This window comes from Pelmatolapia mariae, linkage group LG15 (assembly GCF_036321145.2).
Source record: "Pelmatolapia mariae isolate MD_Pm_ZW linkage group LG15, Pm_UMD_F_2, whole genome shotgun sequence".
Lineage (NCBI taxonomy): Eukaryota > Metazoa > Chordata > Actinopteri > Cichliformes > Cichlidae > Pelmatolapia > Pelmatolapia mariae.
The window spans coordinates 8667072-8690494 of NC_086240.1; the positions used below are offsets into that span (position 1 = coordinate 8667072).

Sequence of the window (23423 nt, forward strand, 5' to 3'; positions counted from 1 at the left end):
TATCATGCACAACACGATATAGCAAAAAAAAAAAAAAATGTCTTTGCTATAAGGGTTAATAAACATCTCAGTTCCAGAAAATCTGAATCTTCTGGCTATTTTGTGATGGGTTGGGTCTTACAGGGTTAAGGTATTTTTGGCAATATTCATTGTTTGCATGCTTGTAGTCTTTACCTGTTAGCAAAAGTGAACTGAAGTTAATAAGCTGGAAGGATTAAAGGAATACTCTGCACGCAAATAGTTTGTCTCACAAAGTTTAACTGGAAGGCTGAAATCTGATGAGTGCTTGAGTGAATAGGGAGTGTACAAGTCAAAGTATTGGTATGTATGCATTTCTGCATGTATTTCTGTCCCCTGGCTTAACTGTGTGAACAACCAGTAGTTAGCATACAGTGTAAATATTGATTTTAAAACTGTGTCCACACCTTAGACTAACCACATGGTTTTCTATTCTTTTTTTGTGTGACGACATCAGCAAGCGTGTAAATAAAACACACCTGATCATAATTTTAAGTTTTGAATCGCAGGTTCAGCTTATTATTATTCACAAGTTATTGTATGAGACTTACTCCACAGTAGACATCTCCATTGAATATTTGTGGAGGGAGCGCCATCGGATCTCCTGCTCCCTGCCTCATTAAATCCTTATCATCAGAACTCTGAGAAATGTCCACAGGTTGAAAGGGGATCTTCTTGGAGGTTAAGATAGAAAAGACTCTCTCTTGGTTCTTCTTAATCTGGAAAAGGCATATTTAATCGGTGACTAATCAAGACTAATAGCTGTGTGACTTGTTAAAAAAGTTTTCTTTTATAATAAAAGTTGCTGAGTTGTGCATAGAGAGCAGTTAGATCGTCTATAAAAGTAAAAAAAATCCTACTTTACACACATCTCACAATATTTTCATAGTATCAGTGATATATATTAATCACTGGCTAGAAATAAAAGAACAAGACAAGTAAGATTGTGTACTGTACCTGTGTAGAACCACTCACACTTGTAAAAAACACTTTGACTGGCATTTCTGCTATATTAAAAGGAATAGTCCAATACAGAAAAACACAGAATGACAGAGTGGGAATGACAGAAGTGCAGAGAGAAGTGGAAAGTCACAGAGTGATCCTGTGCTAGATATGCAGGCACTGCTGGTGCAACCACACACAAAGTAAGCAGGTTTGGACAACTCTTACCTGTCTGCAAGGACACACCTACAGGACTGAGTGCAATTCGAGTTGTGGCCTGTCTGTTTCAGTTGTGAAACCAGTCAAGTACACAAACACACACACTCTATTTCATATCTTAGTGAGGACATCTATTTGACATAATGCTTTCCCTTACCGTTACCCTGACCCTAACCATCAAGAATGAATCTGTTACCCTAACTCTTAGCCTAAACCTAACAATAAACTAATTGTAACCCTGACACTAAAACTACATTTTGAGCCTCAAAAATGCCTTCAAACGTGTGGGGACAGGCATTTTGTCCCCCTACAAGTATAATGGCATGCCAATTTCCCGTCCTCACAAAGATGTCTAAACATGTATACACACACATAGATTGATAGATAACCACATTGCTACATTTCCTTAGGCACTTTCATTTCATCAAAGTTCACAGGTAACTATTGTACTTTTTACACAACTGCGTAAGTTGTGTTACAGACAAATTTTGGCTTGTAAAGTAAAAGCACGAAATAACAGACAAAAAGTTGCCAGGATTTCATTTAGCTCTGTATGCATGCTCACCTTGGTTGTCACTAGGACACTTGTGAGTTTACCCAAAACAATTGTTAATCAACTAGAAAACTATACACACATATGAAGCCTTTGACTTCATATACTTATTCATCCATGTCTTTACGGACCTTGCTTTGTGCACTGCTGTGCAGTCATGTTGGAACAGGAAGAGACCATCCACAAACTATTTCTTCAAAGTTGGGAGGATGAAACTGTCCAAAAATGTCTTGGTTTGCTGAAGCATTAGGAGTTCCTTTCACTGGAACTAAGGAGCCGACCAACTCGACCAACAACCCCACTCAACAAAACTTACACTCGGCACAATTTGACAAGTACCGCTCTCCTGGGAAATGCCATCCCAGACTCGTCCATTGGTTTGCCAGATGGAGAAGTGTCACTCCAGAGAACACGTCTCCACTGCTCTAGAGTTCAATGGTGACATGCTGTAAACCACTGCAACCGACGCTTTGCATTTCACTTGGTGATGTATAGCTTGGGTGCAGCTCGACCATGGAAACCCACGCCATGGGACTTTCTAAACAATGTTCTTGATCTAATCTCAAGGGCACATGAAGTTTGGAGGTCTGTAGTGACTGACTCTGCAGAAAGTTGGGGACCTCTGTGCACTTCAGCATCCACTGACCCCACTCTCTGATTTTATATGGCCTAATTTAATTGCTTTAATCACCTCCACTTTGTTATAATACCACTAGCAGTTGACTGGAATATTTAGAAGTGAGGAAATTCCATGAATGGACTTGTTGCACAGGTGGCATCCTATCACAGTACCACGTTGGAATTCACCGAGCTCATTCACACCCATTCTTTCACAAATCTTTGTAGAAGCAATGTGCATTCCTAGGTGCTTGATTTTATTCACCTGTGGCCATGGAAGTGTTTGAAACACCTGAATTCAATGATTTGGACAGGTGACTGAATACTTTTGGCAGTACAGTGTGTATGTAGACACTAAAGCTGGTGGGCCTAAATGTCACACCAGGAGGTTCTTTAACACAAGGGGGAGCAAGCGAATCAGAACCCAGGGCACAGCCTCAGCAGGTCCAATCAGTAAAAGTTTATTCACAGAGAAGGAAAACAGGAATAAACACCATTAAAAATTGCACAATAAAAAAAAAGTTCTTTAAAAACTAAAATCCAAAATGTCTTGATGCATGCTCAATCATCCAGGTAAGTAAATCCCAGTAAATACTGAAGCATTTTCAGTGGGAGAAACGTTTCGTCACTTATCCAAGTGGCTTCTTTTAATTTTGTTAATCTAAATATATTGTACTTTATGTAGCTTATTTAATCTACAAATGTATTTTTCCCAAAGGTCTACTGAGATATTTTTATATTACAATGAGAATTTTACAAAAAAGTTATGTACAACTTAAATATTTATATTAAATGAAATATGTAAGTTATATATTTTTCCAGTATCGACTAATGATACACTATTGATATAGTCAGTTTTGATACTCTTTGATATTTGAAGGACCTCTATAAAGTATATATTTAATCTGTGATTATGATAATTAAATTATGATGTGCAAATCGCCCATGTATAACAAATGACCCATGTTGTATATGAAGTACATATTTATTCTTATACCAGAAAAAATTAAGAAAGAAAAAGCAACTCATCATGAAATATAGTCAGTGTTAAAGTCAAACAAGATATTCATAATAGGCATCTTTGTAAAGGTCCTTGAACCCTGAAGTGTGAGAATCACTCAGTGAAGACAAAAAATTACCAAATAAAAACACATGAAAAAGACTTTTTCACGAAAGAGGAATACTCTGACAGGATAAGCATACATGTTATTTTAAACAAATCATTTAAAGTTCTCTTAAAAGATTGGAAACAGCTTAGGTTTAATGAAACAAAGTCTGAAGATTTATGAATTATTTGTTGAAAAAAGAATTTAAAAAAACCGACAATCCTTAAACAGTCCTAAAGAGCAACTTCACACAGACTGAAACTGTTTACTTTGCTGATCTGAAATAGTTTGGTAGTCACTTTGCTGTTGTGTTGAAAACTATGGTTCAGAGTAGGTCATTGCAACATCACTATGGATGTGGTTTCGATGTAAAAAGAGAAATGAAACTTTTTGCAAATATTTCACTAAAGTTCTGCTTTTCAGCCTACTGTTATACTCCTCTATATATTTACTAAAACCACATTACTGAGGTTACGTTTTCATACATGTTATCATGAAACAACAAGAGGTTCAAGCTCATAACACACTTTTCCAGCCAGGTCTTCGGGTGCTCTCTCAGCATTGCTATCAGTATCTGCATCAGTTTTACTCTGTTCTGGGCTGGGAGTGCATGGCTCATACAGTTGGTTATTCCTCTCTCTGAAGGAGAGAACAAAGAACACAAAATTGGCAATTATAATGATATCATATCATATATTTTTTAAACTTTCTTAAATTCAAAATATTTGTGCATGTTTGAAATGCATGCTTCATTTTTCCCCTTACCTTTCATCAAGGGCTACAGTGGTTTTGTCCTCCATTTCTTGTTTTATTGCTGCTCCAAATCTGTTACTAAACTGAACAATGACTTCTGAAAATGGAGCAAACATCACCATAACGTTAGCAGTCATTTTTTATTAACATTAGAGTGAGCTAATGAACTGATTCAAGGTGCTGCTGAGGCTCAACACTAACATTATAAAGAAATAAAGTTGATAACAGTGTAATCAGTTGCTCAGTTACACCTCAAGAAGACAGTGAGCAACAATGCACTGGTTATGAGATTCTGTTGTTTCAGTGTAAATTCACTCTCAGGAGTTATGCATATCACACCAACTGGTCTGGAAAGTATAGTAAATATAAATATCTTTAACAAATGATGAAGGTGAGACAGCCAACATATTGCCACTTACAGTCATGTGAAAAAGAAAGTGCACCCTCTTTTAGTTCAAAGGTTTTACTTGTCAAGACATAATGGAAATAATCCAGTCTTTATCAGATCTTAAAATGATCTAACTACAACCTCAGCTAAACTACAAAATATGACATGTTAAACCATGTCGATATTTAAATCACAAAAAGTAAGCCATGTGTGTATTGTTGTCTTTTCAGTGTTTCACTTTGCGTACTCTTCTCACAGTTTTCTGCCTTACAGATGTGATTGAGAGAAGTGAAGGTATTGTTGATATTATAATAACTTTTTATGAGTTATTAATCCCAAACGTACAATTTTGTGAATTTTTCTGAAATAAAGTTGAAAAGGTTTAGTAGTAAAGTAGTTCCTTGACCAGTTTGATGTGACTGAACACTGCTCAACTGAAAGATTTTCAGTGGGTTTACCAGAGAATAATGCTGGTGTTTATAAAATCAAAACAAGGACCCCAAAGTTGCTTTAAAATACCTAAATAATAATGAGTACGTTCATCTCTACAACTGCCACCTCATACATTATGCATAGTAGATTTGTCCATTGATAACATCAAAATAGTTTAGAGCACTTTCAAAGACAATATGTATCACAAAAAAGAGGATAATGGAGTTATAAAAACTGTTTCTTACCAGAAACCCCCCACTTCCTTCTCCAGACCAGGAAAATAATAACTACGAGGAGTAGCAAAACTACTAGCACACCCACAACAGCTGCAACAACTGAAGAAGATGAGGTTGCTGCAGGAATAAAAAGAGTTAGACACAATAACCACATATATAATATATAAAGTAATATATATTTATCGTTTTCAATTTCAGATCTTACAGGTAACGGAGATATAAAGGGTCCTTGAAGGAACAGAAGAGAAGGACATTGCAGAGATGTTAACGCTGTAGCTACACGTATACGATCCTTGGTCTTTAAAATCTACTGAAGGGAGCTCAAAAGTGGCCAGGTATAAGACTGAGTAGCCAAATGCTGGCATTGTTTTGGTATTGTTCGTGTTTAAATTTGTCAAACTGAAGAAACCTCTAGAGTAAATGGAATGAATAGAACAAGTGACGGAGAAGGTGCTGCCTCGAGTGACTGATACTGTGTCAGGGCTGTAGATCACCATTGCATGGGGGGACACCAGGGAGATGCTGGGTTTTTCCAGTTTAACTGCAAACAATATAAATATATATATATACATATATATATTAGAAAAAGTCAAATTTCCAACAAGTATACAAAAACTGTGCATGATATTCACTGACCTACAACAGAGAGGTCAGCAGGAATTCCTTGAGGATAGTAGATGATTTGACTGGCCATTTTCTTTTGATATTCACAGTAGTATGAACCCTTTTGGCTAAAGTCCACTTTAGGGAAGGCAAAGGTTGCAGAAGCTTGATCTGAGAATTTCTCCATTTGAAATGACCCTTGGGTTTTTTTCAGGAGAAATGTCCCACCCATGTGTTCTGTTACTAGCGTGCAGGTAATTTCAACTTTGTCACCCCAGTTCACCTCTACCCCAGGGTTGATCGTGATTTCAGGCTTCTGCAGAGCACCTAAAAGAGAAAATTAATGTTGTGTAACAACCAACACGGTATTCTTACAAGCAATGAGATAACCATTTGTTAGTGTAAAATGAGCTATGCCTCTTACCTAAGCAGATAACGCTGGCATCTTCACCATGCCCACAGTTATTTTCTCCAAAACCAGGATGTGAACAGTGTGAAAGTGCGGACTCTTGGCCTGAGCATTCCACATTATCCAGCCATATTGGACCAGAGCCTCTACCAAAATGGGCACTTGTAGGTGCTGAAACGGCATGACCGCAACCAAGCTGTCTGCATACCACATCAGCATCGCTCATTTCCCAATCGTCATCACACACAGTTCCCCACTGTCCTTTATAAAAGACCTCCACTCTGCCGGAGCATTCACCTGAGCCACCCACCAACCGGACTTGTGCTGCATAACAGAGCAGAAAGAGTGAATACAAGTGCAAAGGAAAGTCCTTTTTGTATTAATACATGAATCATATAGCTCATATATAGACTTTTTCAACTAATAACAAATACTGAAGTATAATATTACTTATATTATATAGTTTATTGGTGACTTTGATTGAAAATTAAATATTAAAAAAACCTTTTTAATATGTTTTACATTTTGCTTTTTAATCTATAGAGTAAGATAAGCAGTGCTGTTTATTTAACGGGTTTCAAAATAACTGTAATCACATTACATTTCCCAGTAACGCGGTAATGTAACACATTTCTTGGCTAAATTCGGTAATTAGTTACAATTATGTCATTAGCATGTGGTTTCCCAGTTAAAACGGCCTCTTTCTCATCACCTCTAGTTTAAAACACCAAGACGGTGACTATGAAAAAAGAGTCATCTTAATGCTCCATAATGGGACTTCACAAAACAGTTGGTGACACTTGGAGCTACATTCATCTTTTATACTGTCTTTGATGTTGGGAAAAAATATCGGAGAATTTGAACACACAATGATAAAAGTCTTTACCTGCACAGAGAACACCAGCATCATGTTCATGCGCGCAGGTTGCTCTTGTAAAACCTTTGCTCGAGCATTGCTGAAGAGAAGTCACATTATCGAAGCATGAAGAGCTAGCCTCCACCACTGGTCCACTGCCTGGGCCGTAAAAAGCAGCACCAGGAGCATTCATGGCACGTCCACACTCCAGAGTCTCGCACACCACTTGAGCTTTACTTAGAGTCCAGTCCGTGTCACACACTGTGTGCCACTGCTCGCCATGACGGACCTCCACTCTTCCAGAGCACTCATCGTTACTGTTAGCCACCCGGATAGCCAAGCTTCCTGTGAAGTCAAGTAAACCAAAAATGTAGCCACAGGTGTGGAAGAATAATCAACAAAACAACTGTGATGTGTTTAGGTATATTGTACACTGTCTTGATGCCTGCTCAATCATCCAGCTAAGTAAATCCCAAAAGGTTTATTCTGTTCATCTGGACATAACGTTTTCAGAGGGAGAAACATTTCGTTACTCATCCAAGTGACTTCTTCAGTCTCAGCTGACTGCAGGTTTCCCCAATCTTATAAACAGTACATTGCATAATGGCTGAAACCAGCACAACTGGATGAACAATGAGCTGCGAGGTCAATTCTTTGATAATTAAAATGCAAATTGTCATGACCGTTGATCAACAACCACTGATCATATATTAATGATCAAGGAACGGACCTCATCATGTTCTGTTTATAAGGCTGAGGAGACCTGCAGTCAGCTGAGACTGAAGAAGTCACTTGGATGAGTGACGAAATGTTTCTGCCACTGAAAACGCTACATCGAGATGAACAGAATCAGCATTTTGGGATATATTGTACATTATTTAAATTCAGAAGAGTTGCTGACATTACATTGTGGCATTTTTTGTACAAATCCAATTCCTAAAAAGGTGGGACACTGTTTAAAATCTAAGTGAAAACAGAATTCAGGAAGAAAATATTTTATTCATAATAGAACCATGGAAAAAATATCAAATGTTTCAACTGACAAAATTTAAGAAAAATATTTGCTATATTTCTAACTGCTCAAAAGCGTTCCCAGAAATAAACATCATCTTGCATGGAAACACGTGTTGCTCTAAAACCTATATGCAGCATTTTGGTTCTTTCCAGATTTGTAAGCTGCTAATTTCATAGTCATCAATGCACCCGTATACGTTTAGAGATGCAGGCTTTTGAACTGAACACCGATAACAAGCCGTATGGCCTCTCACCTTTTTATTTTTGTGGGTTCCATTTTTTCCAAGAAGAATGTCAAATTTTGGTGTTTTCTAGGTTCTATTGTGAATCAACCATGGATTTATAAGATTCTCACATTACTGAATTCTGTTTTTATTGACATTTCACATAGTTTCACAACCTTTATTGTATGCGTTTTTCTTACCTGTACAGAAAACACCAGCCACTACAGTGTTGTTGCAAGTCCTGTCTGGATATGGTCTTTGTGGACACTGAGACAATGTAGACTCTCTTCCATTGCATTCAATTTGATCCGTCCAGGTCTGTCCTGTACCAGGGCCAAGCTGAATAAGCTTATGGGGCCTCCCACAATCCAACTGTTTGCACAACACTGTTGCATCATTCATGTCCCAGGATTCAGCACACACAGTCCCCCACTGGTTTTTATCAAAATATTCTACTCTTCCATCGCAACGAGTGGATCCACCGGTTAATCTCACGTTACCTGGAAATCATAGTTTTCAAATTAATGTACGTGAAATCCAACTTAGGGGCCAGGTCAGAAACAGAAACACTAGATCCTGTTTACACTGTCTTAGCCTTTGTTAAGTTTCAGTGTCTGTGCGTCTGAATTCATGATACTTACACCTGCTGTTTGAAGAGGAGGTTAATCATCTGAACAGATGAGATAACTATGTATTTCATTGTTGCTTTACAAAGTTGCAGGCTAATTATTTTGTGTGCTTATACATCTGTGTGTACTTTGGCTTGCCTGATCCTAGTGACCTTCTTAGAGTACATGCTCAGGCATAGCTCACATGTCTGAACATAGCGACCATGTTTTTGGTATTGGTACCAGATGCATCAACACATGGGTTTCAACTATGAAAAAATATCTGTCTGGTTGTTTGCATCAACACATTAATTGGAACCACTGATATTTAATATTTTTTAAGAAGGCCATCATTGATTCACTTACTTTTTGAAACTCTAATTTAATTTGACATAAAGTCTTACCTGAGCATACCACAGAGGCTTCTTCAACACGGTTCGTGGCAGATCTGCTATAGTCGCGAAATGAGCACTGTGAGAGAGAGGTCTCTCTACCAGTACAATGGATCTCGTACCCTCTCAGATCTCCACCTTGACCAAATGACCCTGACATCTTGACAGGATCTCCACAATTCATCTCTCTGCACACCACTGTAGCTTCATTCCTCCCCCAGTTGACATTAAGTGCTGGTGACCAGTGTTCACCACGGTGGACCTCCACCCTTCCTGAGCACGTGTCAGTCCCATTGATTAGTCGAATGGTAGCTACAAAGCAAAGAGGAGAAAATCAGCAATAAGCTGGTGTTCATATGAAAGAAAAAGCGAATTAATTGAAATCTGTGTGATATTCTTATTAGTGTTGTAAAAATAACTACAGTATAATTTATAATAAAATGCTAATCAGAAAAACAAAAACAAAGTAACATCTAAAAGTAAAAAGAAGGCATTGTATGAAATGACACATCAACAGTTTGTACCTGAACAAATCACTCCTGCATCTTCACCATGACCGCAGTTATTTTCTCCAAAGGAGGAACGTCTGCAGTGCACAAGTGACGTCTCGTTACCTAGACAGTTGACATCATCAAGCCAAATCATTCCTTGGCCTTCACCAAAGAAGGCACTGGATTTGGCTGTCTGAGGTGTTCCACAGTCCATGGCTCTGCACACCACCTCAGCATCTCTGAAGTCCCATTCATCATCACACACTGTTCCCCACTGGCCGTCATGCAGAATCTCCACTCGGCCAGAGCATCGGTCAGTGCCGTTCACAAGCCTTATTGGTGGTTGACCTGAGGGCACACATTAAGGCATTAGCAATAAATATTACAAACTTTCAAATGGATTCTATTAAGCTACATGCAGTTACATGCATATTGTAAAAAACAGACTCATTATTCATTTTGAATAATGAGGGACCCTCTTATTTTAAAGACCTTATAGTACCATACTAGCCCAATAAAGCACTTCACCCTCAGACTACTGGCTTATTTGTGGTTCCTAGGTAGAACCACAGCAGAATGGGAGGGAGAGTCTTCAGCTTTCTGCCCCCTTTCTCCTGTGGAACCAGCTCCCAGTTTGGATTCAGGAGACAGACACCTTATCTGTTTTTAAGATTGGACTAAAAGCTTTCCTATTTTGTTAAAAGTTATAGTTATGGCTAGATCAGGTCAGCCTAAATGCTCTTTAGTTATATTGCAGTAGACCTGGGCTGCTGGAAGTTGCCCATAATGCATTGAGCATTTCTTCTTCACTCACTTCTTTTCACTGTAGATGTGTTCATACAGACAGACAAACTTGTTTGATAGGATCTGAACTTTTTTCTCTTTGAGAGCAAGTGACTCCAAAGGGTAGTGGTTTATATGTTTTGCTAAAAAGCAAATATTCCTGGTTTGGGCATGGGAGGAGACATGGCACATGTTCGGACCACAGTGTGGTCCCAAGTAGGCATCCCACTGTGGGCTATGCAGGTTTGCTGAGTGTCCACACATGAGCACCAAGGGTTATATTAGCTAGGATAGTGTCGTAGGATAGTTTAATGTGTTCTGCTGACTTAATAACTGTTCCAGACCTCTAGCATTAAAGTCAGCACAACAACTGTATTGTTGCTTCATGGCATGAACTTCCATCGCTGAGCAATTCCTACAACTTTGATGTAACGTAGATGTGGCCCAGGTGGACACAAAGTATAACTTTGGATGGATACAAAGTATAACTTTCGAACCACCATTTATACTGTTCCCTACTATTCTTATTCACTCAATATTTTCTTATAATACAAATGACTTTTGCCTTTATAAATTATTAAATGCATAACTGGAAACCATTATGTCATCTTTAACTTGTCAGTGTCTACCACTGGGTTGGTAGATTTAATATTTCTGATGAGCCTCGAACCTTTAATTTAATTTACTGGTAAACAATTAGTAAGAAAAGATAATGAACAAAAGCTATTCTTCTTAAATAATCAAACATGATGCTTGCTATCCTTGGAAAATAGTGGCACAATTTATCTGTATCTTTAGTCTCTTACCTGCACATGCGAGAGAAACACCTGCACATGATCCCATGTGTTCTTGCAGTTGACATTGGCTGATAGAGCTCACATTACCAGTGCATCTACTAGTGAACCCTCGCAGTGAGCTGTCACCAAAAAATAAGTTGTTTGGGGATTTTATTGGCACTCCACAGTTGAGTTCCTTACACACAACTGTAGCTTCTTTAAGGCCCCAGTTATTACTACAAACTTTCCCCCATCGGCCATCGTGGAAAACTTCCAGTCTGCCAGAACAACCATCAGTCCCGTTTATCAATCTGACTGTTTCTGCAAAGCAAAATTTGGTGTTGTTAAGAATTTCTTTAAAACTCAGTTTTGAGCAACAACCAGAATAGAGCCTGTGTTACCTGAGCACACGAGACCAGCATCTTCACTGTGGTCACAGTCATGTTCACCAAAACCTCTGTGAGGACATTGAGCAAGGGACTTCTCATGACCAGTGCACTCAATATCATCCAACCAAACCTGATCCTGGCCTCTCCCAAAGTAAGCCTTGTACTTGACTGCGAGAGCATTGCCACAGTTCATCTCTTGACATGCCACAGTTGCTTCTTGCATCCCCCATCTGTCATCACAGACTGTTCCCCATTGTGAACTATAGTAAATTTCCACTCTACCAGAGCAGCGATTAGTCCCATTCACCAGCCGAATGGGTTGACTGTCTGTTGGGTTAAAAAAAAATGTTGAGGGTAAGTTTATTCAGCAAGGGGACAGTCTAACAGTGTCAGTTTACAACAAATTACTGATAGTTTTGTGGGCACATGTGTGACTTACTTCCACAGACAACAGTAGCATCATCACAACTTTCATTGACTTTTAGAACTGAGCACTGTGAGACAGAGGTCTCATTTCCAGAGCAGATGGTTTTGACTGCGGTGAGGTCACGTGCTTCTCCAAAATAGGGTGTTTCGGTCTGAGCGAGAGGATCACCGCAGCCGGCCTCTCGGCACACCACCTGAGCTGCTTCTTTGCCCCAGTCATTGCAAACCTTTTTCCACTGACCTTCATGGTAGACTTCTGCTCTGCCATTACAACGAGTGGTTCCATTTGTAAACCGCACATGTTCTGTAAATGATGTTAATAAAAAAAAATTATATTTAAAAAAATGTAATAACAAATATCTCTTAAATATAAAACTAAGAGGTAAGTCGGTGTTAAATAATATGGATGGATAGATGGAAGTTTTTTTGGTAAGTTAGCTTGCTAATTTTAAAGCCTTCTTGGCCAGGAGCTGGTTGGTTAAGGCCAGAATCAAAACTGGAGTCAGCTATCACCATCAGACAGGTTTATCTTGTTTGTTTAAGCTGATTTGCTTAGTAATCAGTGATCAGTAATAGGTATACGTGTACTTCCCAGTAAGCCAAATTGTTAATTTACCTGTTTTCATTTGACACTTTCACTAGACATTAAGTGCAAAAATAAATGTTTGTAATAAAGATTAGAAACATTTATTTTGTGTATATTAATGCATATGTTATTATTAGTACTATTATTATTATATATCATTATAGTCTTGTGTATATGAATGCATATATTGTACATGTTACATTGTACACTGTAAAATATGCTTTAAATGTCCTTCACTACCTTTAAATCTTTATAGAAGTATCAACACATAATAAATCTATTAAATATCAAATTCCTGGCGTGAACTACTTCAATAGTCCAAAAAAGTGGAGGAAAACACTATTACCTCTTTAAAGCAGGGTAGTTGGACATGGCAAGAACAAAAGACTAAAAATGAATGTTTGTGATTGTGTGATAAAATCTGTACTCATATTTTGTTCAAATAAATGGATCTTCTCTATAATATACACAGATAGCTGTCTGTATTTCAATACCAAACACATAAACACATGATTGCACGTTACAATTTATATAGGTTATGATGGCTTCTACAGCAATGTATAAAATGCAGTTTTATCAGTTATATTTTTGTTTTGCGCATGAGGCTAGCTAGTTAAACAGTGAAACAGAGTTTTAATAATCAAACCTGTTGTTCAACCCCCCCCCCCCCCCCCCCCCCCCCCAATACTCATGAACTTTGGACTTCATATTTAGATCAGTGCGCTGACCTTGCTGTTGTACTGCTGCAACAAGCAGCAATCACAGAGGAACTTAAAACAGGAGATACAATAATGCCGCAGGCTAACATAAGTGCTGTGTTAGCTGGTTTTTTAGTTGTGCAGTATTACTCAATTTCAACAACAGTTCCACATTTCATGGAGAGGGACAGTTGGGGGTTTTGCTGAGCTGACACCTTGCTCATATGAAGGAATTCTGCGTGACTACTGTCAGTGGTAATGATAATGGTTAGTACAGTGCTTGCTTAGCTTAGCAGAAAAATCAGAGAATAGTGGAAACAGCCAAACTGTCTGAGAATGACAAAATCCACCTTCTCAACTAGTGTAACATTTCATGTGTTGCTTGTTTCATCCTTTAAAAATCATATGTAAACATGTTGCATTCATCAAAACGATATTATATTTGAACCTAAAGTAAGACTGGCAAAGTTCTTAATACATGTGTATAAGGAATAACAAATACACAAACATCTTCTTTGAGAAAATGTGCTATTTGATAAAGTTAATCAGCACATCTGAAGTCAAACATTATTTAGGCTTACCTGAACAGACCACTCCTGCATCTTCACTATGGCCACAGTTATTTTGCCCAAACGGTCTGTGTTGACACTTAAGGATGGAAGACTCATGGCCAACACACTGTACATCATCCAACCAGATCTCATCTTTTCCCTGTCCAAAGAAAGCACCTTTTTTGGCCTCCATAGCTGTCCCACAGCTTAGCTCTCGACACACCACCTCAGCATTGGCAATGCTCCACTGATCATCACAGACAGTTCCCCAACTGTCTTGGTAGAAGATCTCCACTCTACCAGAGCAACGCGAAGGTCCGACCAGCCTAATTTTTTCACATTCTGGATATGAGAAAAACAAAACCACAAAGGATGCACAATGTGTGGCCTTGCCCATAAAGCCATTACAAAAAAATTAATAATATTAATGTTCATGCGTTACTTACTGACCGGTAAACTGTAGAAAACTCAAGAGGCCTGCAGCAGAAATAGCAAAGTGATGTGATTAAGCCTGACAGGCCTGATATGTAAATTTAGACATATTCTTCAGTTAACAGCTTATACTGCAGTCATAGCTATAATATGTTAAATATACTATAAATATGGAACATAAGACAGTCTGGAATATTTTCTAACTGATCCAGTAAAGCATGTTTAACACTTTCAGTCATCCAAGAGTATTTCAGTGCAGACACTGAAACTCCCATTGCTCACTTATGATGTTAATAAGCAATCAAACTATGTCCACTCAAGAAAAAACACAAGAAGTCAGACTGAGAAAAAACCTCCAGTAACTTACCAAGAGACAAGTAAAAAACAAAATGTCGTTTTTCATCCGAAATGAGGATCATATTTGGTCTTCAGTGTTGATCAAATGCTGTAAAATATTTTTGTAAAATTAAAACAGTGGCTTTACCTCTCCTCCTGTGTTTAGAAAAGCTTTTTTAAGCCTTTTTGTTTTTATCCAAAAGGTGATCATATAGTCCTCTTACCTTTTAAATTCACAAAGTCTAGAACACTGTTAAAATGAAATCAGAATTTACACTAACTTGCTCATGTTTGAAATACCCTAAGGATAAAAGCCCCATGAACATATCCAGTAATTGTTATGAATCAAAAGGGACCACCTGGACTTGGAGTGCAAACTGGATCCATGTTGACATTTTGATCAATCATTAAAGGGGAGATGATGAGAGGGGATTTTGTTTTTTACACAAAGCCTACATTACTATTTAAAATAAAAAAACAGGTGGGAAATTGAGCAGAAAGAGAAACAACAATTTAACATTATGCTGGAAAAGAGTTATAATAGTAAGAATTATTTTTCATGCAACATAGATAATTGGGAAATAGAGATCACAGGGACGATTTTTGTGAAATATCGATTGGTGAACTTGACCACTGACCACCCTCGTCACCTGCCTCCTCCCACCTCTGGTTATCATTCACAGCAGTGCTTTCATCTTTCATTTGTACATGTTGCAACAATCCTTTTATTTAATTCCACTAAGCAGGATGAACTCATGAGCAAACAACCTTTTTTTCTTAATAAAAAATAATAATTTCTACATCACAGATTCTCTTAGGAAGCCTCAAGAGAACAGCTGATTTCAGATATTTGTATGGAATATACAGCTTAATTATAGTTGTTTTTAGTATCACAATAACTTTTACACATGTTAGTGGAATTTCAATTTTCATATATATCATATATTAATGCTGATTTGGCACTTTGTGCTTACAGTGTGATATTCTGGACCTGGATTATTGTGCAGGATATCTCTATTCTCCTCTCTGTACATCTAACACAGCATAAGAAAGAAGTCTTTTGTTATGTTAGATGAATCAAAATTTAAACTTTAAATAAGCTATTTGAATATATTTTGCAAATAATGATCTTACCTTTAAAATAGATTAGTGTAGGTTTTGTTCATCAGTATAATGAAGAATAACTCTGGTTTGAGGTACCAGATCTCAACTTGCTGAAGTTTGTTCCTTCACTAAACTGTTCAGATCCAGTTCTTGTCCTGTATTTTATTATTCAAGGCGTTCTCATCTGGGATTGGGTATGCAAAGCACTTCCTGTTGTGAAACTCTGAGTCTCAGTCAGTCTTATAAATCTGTTCCTCTTCTTGTTGTAAATACTAAAAGCATATATTACTTTAATTAGTCAGATTAATAAGAAATTGATGACTAATCATTGCTTTAAAATGACCTTTCGATGAAATGTTTTGTTGTTTTCTAAGAACGCTGTGTTCATGCACATGCAGGCTGTATCATTCTTTACTTGCTATTTCCTAATTAATTTGTCCATTCAGCATTTTAGTTGATTTTGGCTGATTTTGTTATCTGTTGTCACACAGAGCAATTTCCGTCACATCATCTTAGCTTCCTCTTTTTCCAGCCTATGTTTCTCAATTTATTCCTTACTTTTCCTTCATATTTGTTTTCCTGATAGAAAACAACATTTTAACAAGGAAAATGTAAAATATTGAGAAGAAAGTCGATGGTTTGTTTCCAGTGTCCACTTTTGTTCAAAGAAGAGGGGATCCTACAAAAAAATGGCCCTATCTGCTTTTTTGAGATGTGAGCAACTATTGAGCAATAAGAGGAGATGAGTAGTTGTCCCATTCTTGTTTGATAGGATTATAGCTGCTTGACAGTCACGAGTCATCTTTATAGTTTTCATTTCATGGTGTGTTTCAAATGTTTTCAGGTAGTGAAAGGTAGTTCAGCATGTGGACTCTTCTGCAGTGAAGCCATGCTGTTGTAATAGTTGCAGTATGCAGTTTAGCAGTGTTTCGCTGGCATATCCAAGGCCTTACCTGAAAAAGACATTGTCTAGGTGGGAGCATATGTTGCTCTAAAACCTAGTGTTTACTTTTCACTGCATGGATGGTGAGTTTCCAAAGCAAGCTGCCAATTCCATAGGCTCTAATGCAACCTGTACCATGAGGGATGTGGGCTTTTGAACTAAATGTTAATAACAAGCTGGATGGTCCCTCTGTTCTTTAGTCTGGAGGACGTGTTCTCCATGTTTTCCAAAAATTATTTCAAAATTTGATTCCTTTGACCAAACACTAATATTCTACTTTGCCTCAGCCTATTTTAATTGAACTTTGACCCAGAAAAGACTGTTTATAGATGACTTCTTCTTTGCATGGTAGTGCTTTAACCTGCACTTGTGGATGCTACAGTGAGCTTTTCCACACTGACTTATTTTTGTATATCCTATGATATATTTTGAATCAATTTTTGACAGAAAAATCCAATGTGGTTAGCAAAGGTTAGCATTGTCCCCTCACAGCAAGAAACTTATGGGTTTGAATCTTGAAGTTTGCATGTTCTTCCGGTTCCTTTGTGTCCTCTCTAGAGGTACTCTGGTTTTCTCCCACAGTTCAAAGACATGCATTTTAAGTTAACTGTTGATTGTAAATTGACTGTAGGTGTGTTTGTGAAAATGGTTTTCTGTCTCTCTGGATTAGTTTTGCAACAGACTGGTGGCAGCTAAGAAAATGGGTGGATGACTGGCCAAATATTTCAGCTTTGTTTGGTTTGTGGTTGCGCTTAGACTTGTGGCCAAAGTCTATGCTTATGTTTTCATATATTGCATAAAATTAAGTCACATAGTAGCTAGATTACTTTAAAATCCATGTGTGTATTTCTATAACACTCTCCATTCATTTCTTTATACTTCAAAACCAGAGTTTAGCATCTTCAGTAGGATGTATGGGAATAAAGTGATAGAAAAAAATAGATACATTTGTTTGTCTATTCAGTTTTATATTATTTGTTACAAAGTATTATTGCCTCAGTCCTGGTAACAAATAAAACAGTCCTCAGAGGGAAGTACTTGGTTCATCTGTTAAAAGCTTACATGCAGTGAAAATGTCCTTATAGGGACTGTTTGAAGAAAAAACTGGGTTGTAGCCAGCACAACCAGAGGCTGTGATTAACGTGAAAGTACTAACTGGCCCAATGAATTGAACTGAGTCTTGGCAATCTTCTATTTCCAAACTTTGTCAATGGCAGAATTTGAAACTAGTGTTAGAGAATACTGGAGTTTGAAAGGACAGCAGGTTAAACACATATTGACATTTGGGTAAATTATTACAGGATCTGAGGTTCTCTGATAGGAAATTACATCACAAAACTATGTGAAAAAGAAGACACTGTGTGCAGTCTGATAAACAGGGTGGTCATGTCACAAACAAGATAATAGTCTAATAAGTAGAAAGGCGTGTATATACCAGAGTTCTAATTAGAACAGCAGTTGCAGCGCTAGGAGTACTTTTATCTTGTTATTGGCTTGGATTTGTGTTAATATTAGACTGTTGTAAGGACCTTGTGCACTTCCTTAAGACAAATACTTTGCTGGAATAGATGGCATTATTAAAGGCATTTAAAACACAGCTTAGCAGCCATACTGTGATTCACAATGAATTAATGGACCTGCAGAAATTAATAGCTTTGATGCTGTCAGTTTAGAACTGTTTAAGTTTCAAACATCTGTTCACCTGTGGACACAAGGCAATCTATTTCTTTTTTCCTTAAGATATTTTGAAGACCTTAAATTATGTATTAAAGGCAATACTGTATAGTTAGCAACTATTTTTAACTTTCAAACGCTCACTCTACTTCAGCTTGAATTGTTCTAACATTTTTGGCAAGTCCAATAGCGGCCACTGCAGTTTCCCCACAGAAAATAAAGTCAGAAACACTTACCAATCACTATGTTAGCTACACCAGTTCAACTGCTGGTCAATCCAAACATCTAATCAGCCTTTGACATGGCTGCATCTTAGTGCATTTTAGGGAAAGAGACACGCCTGCTAAAGTTAAAACAAAGCACCAGAATGTGGAAGAAAGAGGATTTTAATGACTTTGAACATGGTTGTTGGTGCCTGACAGGATGGTCTGACTATTTCGGAAACTGCTGATCTACTGGGATTGTAACAAAACCCTACTGTGGTATAGGGAAAATATGTGGTATATAGAAAAAGAGAAAATCACTGCATAGATCCATCCTGCTTGTATAAACGGTTCAGACTGGTGCTAGTAGTATAATGGTATATGGGAACTTTGGCACACTTTGGGACCTTTAGCATCGGTTGTGCAGCTTTCAAACACCAAAGCCTACCTGAGTGTAGCTGCTAACAATCCTCTTATGACCTCAGTGTACCCATCTTCTGATGACTGGTTTCAGCAATGTAATGTAATCAAGCATCTTTGGGATGTGGTTGGGGGCAAGTTCAAACTACAGCACTTCTGTTCCATTAGGCTATTATACAATATCATATTATAAGTAGTGATGGGCAAATGAAGCTTTCTGAAGCATTGAAGCTTGTATTGAAAAAGGGTGAATTATTAAATGGTTTTCAACAGTCCTCTTTGGTGGCATCTGGTGGCCAAAAACATGAAGAGCATCTTGATTCTACAAATTAAACTGCTTCATTATGAATTCCCACTCAAGAGCTCAGTGGACAGCTTCTATTTAATACCATGTGACAGTTAAGTGTGATACTAGGCTACCATTGTGGTGCTGTATTATTTTGGAGTGAAAAAAATGTTGTCTATTTGTTTATTCATCAAATTTATCATTTGTCATTGTGTTCTCCCTTTGTTTGTGACTCCTTGACATTTGTAAACAATTTTTTTTTTCTTTTTTATAAACCTGTCCCGTTTGGTTCTTTTGCCATCAGAATTATTGTCTAAAGGCGAAGAAAGATGCCCAACGGATTTACTTTACCAAATGGACCATCCCAGCCTTGCCGTAATGGTCCATTTGATTTACCTTTTATTGTTTATTTTATTTTATTTTATTTTTTATTTTTACTTGCTAGATACGGGACAGGGGAAAAGAAAAGGGAGAAAGAAAGAGGGGGAAAAAAAAAACAGCGGAGAAGAGGGACGGGGAAAAAGGGCAAAAAACAAAAACCAACAAAATAAGCAGACAAAAAATACATATATCGATCACCTGGATCACCTGTTGAGAAAGAAAAAAGAAAACAAGCAGAAGAAAACAAGAGTAGTAGAATAAACAACATCACAATGATATATGGGAATATAACACTAAATACTTAATATTAAACATTATTGTGCAGCACGTAAGATCGACAGCGCACAGTGTGCTTTGAGGTAGGAGCCAAAAAGGGTGTAGTTTGTGTGTGTGATCACCTGTGTGTACACCTGTGAGCATGGGCGCGCTTGTATTTAAAAGGTTCCTTAATGTAATGATCTGCTAGAGGGTGTGGGGGGCCACAGTCCCATCCTCCAGGGCATGAAGCAGGTATGGAGGAGATCAAAACTCCAGACATCCAGAGGCCCTCAGAACACAAGAGACCAAGGAAGACCAACAGAGGGGCAGCCACGCCACTATCCCAGAAAGAGCTGAGGAGAGTCCCAGATGAGGGGTCACTCAGCAGCCGCGGAGCAGAAGCCAGGGGGGGTTGCAGTGACGTGCCTGTGAGCTCCGCCGGCAGCCAGCTGTGCCTGAGTGACCGAGCCCCAGGCCGAGAGGCCGACATTTGTAAACAATTAAATAAAAAAAAAATCTAAATGTATATTTACACTCTTAGAATAGGTTGGGCGTAATGCTTGTGCTATGAGGTACCTGCCTCAAAGTGATTATGTAAAAACCAGTGTGTGTCGCACCTTGGTTTGCTATTTCTTGCACCAAAACACCACAAATCCCGCAAACAATCACTTCGTTATCCATGCTCGCATTCTCGCTAGTCCGGACTTCGTAAGTTCACACGGCAGTCCGGACACAGCGCGATCATTCGAATGGCAGTGTACTTGATGACATCTTCTCTCCGGGGTTTTTACTGTCATCCCCTCTTAATTTAACTGTGATTAATAATTGCAATGGAAATTACACATGATATAAAAAAATACACGTGATGCAACAGATTTCTTTAAGGAAGAAAAAACATAATTTTAAAAAAGTATCTTAAACACTGGCAAAATTCGCTTTTACGCATCATCTGTTTCATAATGTCTAATAAGCTTCATAGTTAAGCACAATCACTACGTGACAGAAACACAAGCTTAATTTCTCTTAATAAAAATAGTATACATGTAATGCCTGAATAAAAACAAACAGGTGAGATGTTAGAATACTTCTTTTTATTTTAGTACACACTCAAAACTTAAAATAGACAGCTGGGATTCACGTGACTCTGACCAGATTAACCAAATGTGGGTTTTTTGGGTGGGGGGTTGAGACACCTGAGCATCAGCTTCAAATGGACCATCACTAATTTTATGATTCTAAAACAAATAGGAACACACTTCCATTCCATTAAAAAAATGGAAAAATATATTTTTCTCCTCTACTCTTTTCGATTGAGTAAACTTTAATCCATCTTGGAATAAGGCTGTAGAGTCATCTTAGGGTAAAAACTATGTATCTATTAGCTGCTGTTAGCTTTGGTATCACACTGTGTTACTTGAAATGTCACAGTTAAAAGATGTACTGTTCTAAACCTGGATTCAGTTCTCCCCACAGAAGCATATTTCTGAACCACATGATTGTATAGCAGCTATTACTGAAATATGGTCACCCAGACCTGACCTACAGGGCACACTGCTGGCTAACCGTGATATGGTTGTACTTCATTACTGTACTAAAGTGGAATTTACAGATATCTGTACTTTACATGAGTAGTTATTATTCTGACAACTTTCTACTTTTACTCCCTACAATTTTAAATTAATATCTGTACTTTCTACTTCTTTCCTCTTCAATACAGGTTCCTTACTCTTGGTTAGTGGGCCAGTCCGGAAGAAGTGCATGTGTGCCTAAGTTGTGGCCTTGGTACTTTATAACATTTGATAAGCATTACAGAACAGGAGTGACCATAAAGGAAGTAATGTTTGTTTTGTTCTTTTTTTTTAACTGTCAGGTAATTTCTAATGCAACATTTGAAATTACATGCATCCTTTCTCCTAGGGATGGCTGGGCTCTCCCTCAGAGATTCAGGGACAGGGACTATTCTGATACTGGATGACTGGTTTTCTTTTTTTTCGAGAAAGCATCCCCCTTAATATGCTGTTCTATTTTGTTAGATGCATGAACAGAAGATGCATCTGGTTTAGTATAAATAATATAAAGTGCCTCAATTTTGTCCACTTGCCTCAGAGACACAGTGCATCCTGCTGAAATAATCTCCATTACTCTGTGGAGTGTATACGCGCATACATACATGCGCGCATACATACATACATGTATGTATGTGTGTATATGTGTGTGTGTGTATGTATATATGTATATATATATAGACATTGCCTGATGAGTGCTAATGACTAAATAGAGTGCACCTGTGTGTAATGTAATGTCAGTACAAATACAGCTGCTCTGTGATGGCCTCAGAGGTTGTCTAAGATAATATTGGGAGCAACAACACCATGAAGTCCAAAGAACACACCAGACAGGTCAGGGATAAAGTTACTGAGAAATTTAAAGCAGGCTTAGGCAACAAAAAGATTTCCCAAGCCTTGAACATCTTCAAGCGAACAAGCACTGTTCAAGCGATCATTCAGAAATGGAAGGAGTATGGCACAACTGTAAACCTACCAAGACAAGGCCGTCCACCTAAACTCACAGGCCGAACAAGGAGAGCGCTGATCAGAAATGCAGCCAAGAGGCCCATGGTGACTCTGGACGAGCTGCAGAGATCTACAGCTCAGATGGGGGAATCTGTCCATAGGACAGCTATTAGTAGTGCACTGCACAAAGTTGGCCTTTATGGAAGAGTGGCAAGAAGAAAGCCATTGTTAAAAGAAAACCATAAGAAGTCCTGTTTGCAGTTTGCCACAAGCCATGTGGGGGACACAGCAAACATGTGGAAGAAGGTGCTCTGGTCAGATGAGACCAAAATGGAACTTTTTGGCCAAAATGCAAAACGCTATGTGTGGCGGAAAACTAACACTGCACATCACTCTGAACACACCATCCCCACTGTCAAATATGGTGGTGGCAGCATCATGCTCTGGGGGTGCTTCTCTTCAGCAGGGACAGGGAAGCTGGTCAGAGTTGATGGGAAGATGGATGGAGCCAAAAACAGGGCAATCTTGGAAGAAAACCTCTTGGAGTCTGCAAAAGACTTGAGACTGGGGCGGAGGTTCACCTTCCAGCAGGACAACGACCCTAAACAGAAAGCCAGGGCAACAATGGAATGGTTTAAAACAAAACATATCTATGTGTTAGAATGGCCCAGTCAAAGTCCAGATCTAAATCCAATCGAGAATCTGTGGCAAGATCTAAAAACTGCTGTTCACAAACGCTGTCCATCTAATCTGACTGAGCTGGAGCTGTTTTGCAAAGAAGAATGGGCAAGAATTTCAGTCT

General features: G+C 38.2%; 1 protein-coding gene across 1 annotated transcript; it reads right to left on the minus strand.

The window, feature by feature from the left end:
• Window positions 1–3243: 3243 nt before the first annotated feature.
• LOC134643051 (deleted in malignant brain tumors 1 protein-like) lies at window positions 3244–16056 on the minus strand. Its single transcript, XM_063495252.1, has 17 exons — window positions 15974–16056; window positions 14871–14948; window positions 14522–14548; window positions 14102–14413; window positions 12250–12540; window positions 11823–12137; window positions 11452–11742; window positions 9896–10210; window positions 9384–9683; window positions 8572–8871; window positions 7164–7478; window positions 6293–6601; window positions 5902–6195; window positions 5471–5806; window positions 5275–5382; window positions 4222–4306; window positions 3244–4095 (listed from the first exon to the last, which is right to left on the minus strand). The coding sequence occupies exons 2-17, from the start codon at window positions 14920–14922 to the stop codon at window positions 3948–3950; spliced, it is 3798 nt and encodes a 1265-aa protein (XP_063351322.1). The 5' UTR covers window positions 14923–14948; window positions 15974–16056; the 3' UTR covers window positions 3244–3947.
• Between the last annotated feature and the right edge of the window lie 7367 nt (window positions 16057–23423).

What these genes read in the sequence shown, in the direction of transcription:
- LOC134643051 (XM_063495252.1), bottom strand. Translation starts at nt 14,922, where the DNA reads ATGATCCTCATTTCGGATGAAAAACGACATTTTGTTTTTTACTTGTCT. An exon ending in TGCAGGAGTGGTCTGTTCAG is followed by an intron (nt 12,541 to 14,101) that starts GTAAGCCTAAAT and finishes CATCATTTACAG; the next exon opens with AACATGTGCGGTTTACAAAT. An exon ending in TGCTACTGTTGTCTGTGGAA is followed by an intron (nt 12,138 to 12,249) that starts GTAAGTCACACA and finishes TTAACCCAACAG; the next exon opens with ACAGTCAACCCATTCGGCTG.